The 6,722-nt window shown below is 39.8% G+C and overlaps 2 protein-coding genes across 2 annotated transcripts in view; both read left to right on the forward strand.

Moving 5' to 3' along the window:
* Positions 1 to 3,413, forward strand: part of LOC146822346 (uncharacterized) — an 88,157-nt gene extending 84,744 nt beyond the window's left edge. Inside the window, exon 4 of the mRNA XM_085613433.1 lies at positions 1,522 to 3,413. Coding sequence (XP_085469559.1) covers positions 1,854 to 3,281 — 1,428 coding nt within the window. The 5' untranslated portion in view covers positions 1,522 to 1,853 and the 3' untranslated portion in view covers positions 3,282 to 3,413. The remainder of the gene's footprint in view (positions 1 to 1,521) is intronic.
* Positions 3,414 to 3,509: 96 nt separating this feature from the next.
* Positions 3,510 to 6,279, forward strand: LOC146822347 (uncharacterized; the record flags this gene model as incomplete). Its single annotated transcript, XM_085613435.1, has 1 exon — positions 3,510 to 6,279. A coding segment is annotated over one exon (663 nt), but the record flags the coding sequence as incomplete, so codon positions are not given.
* Between the last annotated feature and the right edge of the window lie 443 nt (positions 6,280 to 6,722).

Here is a 6,722-nt window from a genome sequence, read left to right on the forward strand (position 1 = left end):
CTGCACCTAAGAAAAAACTCTCAGACAGATTGATGAAGATAACCTTGCAGATAGAGATAGAGTCACTTGAAAAGATAGGCACATTGATAGATGGAATAAAAGAGTTGCAAAGATAGATAGAATTAAAAAAGATTGATAGAGTTGCAAAGATAAAAGTTGCATTGATAGAGGGACAGTAGACAGATAGTTTGATAGACAGGTAGATACATACATAGAAGGACAGGTAGATAGATGGGTAGTTCGATACACACAGAGGTTGAAAGTTAGGCTTGCAAAGATGGAAGGCACCGCGCAGATTCAATTAGTAATGTAATAATTAAATATCTATATAAGCACGGCAAGCAAGTGCACTGAAAGCAAACTAGAAAGACCTACAAGCAGGACATAAAGATTAGCTTGGTTTACAAGCATAGCTGTAATCCTCAATTAAAATGCATACAGGAGTGCAGGTATAAACGCATTTCATTGTGTGCATTCTAAAAAGGGAATTACTTAATAAAGAATAGATTCAAATGGACACCATCTGCTATACTCTGATAAAGCAGCAATCGGGTAAACAAAGGCAGTTCCAGAAGGAATTTACAACATCATTAACAGGAGGCAAGAACTGATAGTGTCTATAGTAGGCAGGCCAGTGCCCTATGCTGTATTGTGTAGTGGGCGGAGGCAAAATGTGAATGGCATAACAACCGACCAATGGATGGAGAGCTGAAACTGCTTTAAGTAAGTAAATCATATATATATTTTGTCAAATAAAAGTTCTTGGCTAACATCAGACTAAAGAGATATCTGTGCATTCGTAATTCTGTAGGTGTGCACGTTTGTGGAGAAAAATGTGCATGCCTATAGAATGATGTAACAGGCGCCACCTCATTGCACCTTATGTTTTCCTTTTTTTTTAATGCTGTGCATCATTGGGAAAGCTGTATGTCTAAAAGGTGAGAGTTATTGACACTTACTGTGTGTTTCAAATGGATGTCGACCTCCTGTACCTTGTGTAGCTCTGGTCAAAGCATCGGATCTCCCGTGTAACACTATGTGGAAAATGCTCAGATTACCTGCCCGGGTCCTATCCCAGGGTCTCTGATAGTATAAAAGACTACCTTGCAGCAGTTGCTTATGTATCCCGCTGTTATTGGCATGCTCTGCATTGCATGGTCCATCTTGTATTATTTGTTAGGCTGTGTGAGTAGGAAGTATTCCCTGGATAAGAAGGGAGGCATCTTGTTGCTATGAATTCAACATTGTAGTGTGTCGTGGGGTGAGGGTCTCACTCGCTGAACAGGAACCTTTTCTGGTGTCTTGGTATCTCCTCAAGTCCACACTCCTAAATAGAAGGGAATCCTGGAAGGATTATATGCCCGTACTCTGCCTACTGCATCTTTACATTGAAAGTGAAATCTAGAATGTTTTCAGCGCACCTGTCTATATGGACAGTTAAGTCTCATTAAATGCCAATAGATTTTTCTGATGGGCTCTGCATTTAAGCTTAGTCAGTGTTTCTTTTTCTTAATCTAACAGGTGAAACAAATGCAGTAATGAACAAAAATGGTAAAGGCATTAAACATCACTTGTGTAAGAAGTGATGTAAAAACCGTATACCTCAAAATCTCTTTCCTGGAAGGCTAATGCTTCACCAACGTGTTTCAGCAGCAGGAAACCTACACTGCCTAATGAGGACATATTGAAGCAAGTCTGAGGTGCTCATTATAAAGGGAGAGCCAACCTGGTATCAGAAAGGACACACAGGAGATAAGTTAAATGAATATCTAGAATGCGACAAAACATTTATTAGACCGAGAAACAGCAAGTGCATCATCAGAAACTTCCTGCTGGAAAAAGTGTTCTTTGCAATGAAAGACCCAATGCAGCATCACAGGGTCCACATAGAGGAGAAACCATATCAATGTACAGAATGTAATAAAGTGTTTCGAATCAAGAAGACTCTAGATCGGCATCAAACATTCCACACTGGGGATAAACCATATGAATGTATTGAATGCTGTAGGGCATTCATTAGAAAGGAACAACTAGAGCTTCACCAAAAAGTCCATACGAGGGAGAGACCATATCATTGTACAGAATGTGACAAGGCGTTTACTACCAAAGGAAACCTAATAAAACATCAGAAAGTCCACACTGGGGAGAGACCATATGAATGTACAGACTGTAATAAAGTGTTCAGATGGAAGGCGAATCTAAAGGAGCATCAACAAATCCACACTGGGGAGAGACCGTATGAATGTACAGAATGTGACAAGACATTTATTATCAAAGGAAACCTAACACAACATCAGAAAATGCACACAGGAGAGAGACCATATCAATGTACAGAATGTGACAAAGCATTTATAGCAAATGTAGAGCTGAAGCACCACCAGAAAACCCACACTGGGGAGAGACCATATCATTGTACAGAATGTGACAAGGCATTTATTACCAATGGAAACCTAATGAAACACCAGAAAGTCCACACTGGAGAGAAACCATATGAATGTACAGAATGTGACAAGGCATTTATTACCAAAGGAGACCTATGGCGACATCGGAGTGTCCACACTGGGGAGAAACCATATCAATGCAGAGAATGTGAAAAGGCATTTGTAGCAAATAGACAGCTACAATGGCATCAGAAAACCCACACTGGGGAGAAACCATACCAATGTACAGAATGTGACAAAGCATTTATATCAAATCAAGAGCTGAAGCAACATCAAAAAGTCCACACTGGAGAGAGGCCATTCAAATGTACTGAATGCGAGAAGGCATTTATTTTTAAGTCACGTCTAATGCAACATCAGAGAGTCCACACTGGGGAGAAACCATATGAATGTACAGAATGCTGCAAGGCATTTATAACCAAAAGAGCGATGATGCAACATCAGAAAACCCATACTGGGGAGAAACCATATCCATGTAGTGAGTGTGACAAAGCATTTATAAGAAATGAAGAGCTGAAGCGACATCAAAAAGTCCACACTGGAGATAGACCATTCAAGTGCACTGAATGCGAGAAGGCCTTTATTATAAAGGCACGTCTAATGCAACATCAGAGAGTCCACACTGGGGAGAAACCATATGAATGTACGGAATGTGACAAAACATTTATTACAAATGGAAAGCTAAAGCAACATCAGAAAATCCATACTGGGGAGAAGCCATATGAATGTGCGGAATGTGACAAAACATTTATTACAAATGGAAAGCTAAAGCAACATCAGAAAATCCACACTGGGGAGAAGCCGTATGAATGTACGGAATGTGACGAGATTTATTTGTAAGCCAAATTTAATTCAACATTGTAAGGTTCACTTAGGAGAGAAACCATATCAATATATTGAAAGTCACAGAGCATACGTAACAAATGGAGAGCTAATACAACATCAGAAAATCCACATAGAGAGAAATCCTGTGTATACACAGAATGTGATAAAGTCTTTCACAGGAAGAATAAGCTAATGTAGCATCAACAAATCCACACTCGGGAGAAACCATATTAATGTACGGAATGTGACAGCATTATTAACAAATGGAGAGCTAACGCAACCTCAAAAGTCCAAACTGAAAACTGCACTGAATGTGGTGAGACAGAGCTGAAGCAACATCAAAAAGTCCACACTGGAGAGAGGCCATTCAAATGTACTGAATGCGAGAAGGCATTTATTTTTAAGTCACGTCTAATGCAAAATCAGAGAGTCCACACTGGGGAGAAACCATATCAATGTACAGAATCCTGCAAGGCATTTATAACCAAAGTAGCGATGATGCAACATCAGAAAACCCATACTGGGGAGAAACCATATCCATGTAGTGAGTGTGACAAAGCATTTATAAGAAATGAAGAGCTGAAGCGACATCAAAAAGTCCACACTGGAGATAGACCATTCAAGTGCACTGAATGCGAGAAGGCCTTTATTATAAAGGCACGTCTAATGCAACATCAGAGAGTCGACACTGGGGAGAAACCATATGAATGTACGGAATGTGACAAAACATTTATTACAAATGGAAAGCTAAAGCAACATCAGAAAATCCATACTGGGGAGAAGCCATATGAATGTGCGGAATGTGACAAAACATTTATTACAAATGGAAAGCTAAAGCAACATCAGAAAATCCACACTGGGGAGAAGGCGTATGAATGTACGGAATGTGACGAGATTTATTTGTAAGCCAAATTTAATTCAACATTGTAAGGTTCACTTAGGAGAGAAACCATATCAATATATTGAAAGTCACAGAGCATACGTAACAAATGGAGAGCTAATACAACATCAGAAAATCCACATAGAGAGAAATCCTGTGTATACACAGAATGTGATAAAGTCTTTCACAGGAAGAATAAGCTAATGCAGCATCAACAAATCCACACTCGGGAGAAACCATATTAATGTACGGAATGTGACAGCATTTTTAACAAATGGAGAGCTAACGCAACCTCAAAAGTCCAAACTGAAAACTGCACTGAATGTGGTGAGACAATTATTAGAAAGAGAGAGTTAAAACACCTGAAAGTCCCTACTGGGAAAAAATGGTATGAATGTGACAACGTGTTCCTAATGATGTACCCTTATAAATGTACAGAAAGTGGCAAAGCATTTATTAGAAGGGCACAGCCAATGCATCATCAGAAGGTCCTCACTGGGAGAAACCATATCAGTGCACTTACTGTGACAAGGCATCTGTTAAAAAAGCAACATAACACAAAATCAAAAAGTTCACATGTGAGAGAAATTATATGACAGTACTGAATGCAACAAAGCATTTATTAGAAATGCACCGTTCATGTACCATCAAAGTCCACACAGGAAAGAAAGTCATGACCCGAAGAACGTATATCTCAAAAAAGTAAGAACTGACACAACATCAAAAAGTCCACCTGGGGAGAAACCATATGAATGTCCTGAATGTAACAATTCATTTATTGGCAGTGCACAGCTAATACATTAACAGTAAGCCAACAGAGAGGAGAAAGTAATGATAGTGCACATCACTGCACTCAATGTGGCAAGCAGACCCCAGGCATAGATTTGCAAATTGCGGCACAAAGCTAGTACAAAGGCAAAGCTAATGCAACATCATAAAGTAATTACTAGTGGGACACCCGTCCTCCACACAGGAGGAACAACATATGAATATACTGAATGTGACAAAGCAACCATTACAAAGGGGCTATTAATGCAACATCTGAAAATTAACAGTGGAAAGTAACTGAGGCAAAAGATTTGACCAGCTGCTGATCTGATAGTTCTTATTGGCAGAAACAACTTTTTTTCAGAGTTTTTTTTAAAGGATGAACCTAAAGTGTCAACATGCCTTCCATGAAGATACTGTGCCTGTCTTCAGTGTGACAAGACATTCATTAAAAAGGAATAGCTGACACTTGATCAGAAACTATACGCTGGGGAGAAGCCATTTAAATATTAATAACATGGAAGAGCATTTCCTTCAAACACTCTCTGATGAGGTACCAAAAAGGCCACCTGGGTGTAAGATGTACTGATTGTGAAGTCTTTCATTTGAAACAGTCATCAGTTGCTACAAAAAAAAATCAACACCTGCATAGAGATATAGGGGGCCGAAATACCTCAATAAAATGTGGAGCAAAGGAACAGAAATAGTGGCAGTCATCGTAGATGCTGAAGGATTAGTCAAGAAAAGGTCCCAGGGCAACTTGCCCCTTGCCCACAGAGGTGACAATGTGATAACTCCAGAGAGCATCAAACTTTCTCAGAATGCAAATGTTACAGAAAACAGCTAGATTTCTTTCCCTGTTCTGGCCTACTATGGCATAAGGACTATTTTGACTACCTTGTGATGAAACCTGACTCTGCCTATTTACTCAGTTATATGAGATTTGTTCTGCAAGGCCTTCAAGGGCTCGTAGCCACAGTTTTGGGGACATTTGTGATAATGCAATGCAGAGTATGTTATCTTAGAACTTATGTTCATGCTGTTTATTGTTGACATTTTGTTTCTTTCATTAATAATACTGCGCATGAGAGGACAAGTGGAGTTGTGGGGTTGGTTGGAAGTCCGATGCCACTGACCCTAGAGGTTCGCAGCCCCTGAAGTGTGTGTGCATTAGGTGTATGGTTTAATATGGGACAGGAGCTGCCACCATTTGTACAGATCTTGCAGGATAGGTTGCTGGATAAGCAGTGAATAAGAGGCCTCTACTTAGAGCAGTGATTACAATCTCATATCTCACGTGTAGACAACAATTGTATTCTTTCTACTTCTGTACAGTGTAGTTTTTTTAACATGCTGGTCTGGAATAAAATGAACATCATCTGAAAGTACTAAGCAATCCTAGATGTTTAAAAACTGTAAAATGTCTAATATCATATGGTTTACATAGTTATTTTCTTTTCTAAAGCACTGTAATATTCATTCAGGACATGCCTGTGCAATATGAAAAAGAAAATAAATAAATCTGTTTGCCTGAATAGGGAAAGACAAAGCAAAGGCCTTATCTCCCCACGAGCCTTGTTCCAAAAGGATAAACTCTGTGGCCACTGATCCAGCGCAAAATCGGGTAACGGGGAAACAACCCGTACCAATATCCTCCCTGCGTCACAGACCCAACGTCACACTAACTCAGTCACACGTACAGGAATTGGTGGGGCCCATAACACCAACACTCAAACGTTACTTCTACACCGGTCTGCACACAACAGGAGGGATGAGTGATTCAAGCGCCGGACATGTGAGGGGAACAC

Source organism: Triturus cristatus, chromosome 6, assembly GCF_964204655.1.
Source record: "Triturus cristatus chromosome 6, aTriCri1.1, whole genome shotgun sequence".
Taxonomy (NCBI): Eukaryota; Metazoa; Chordata; class Amphibia; order Caudata; family Salamandridae; genus Triturus; species Triturus cristatus.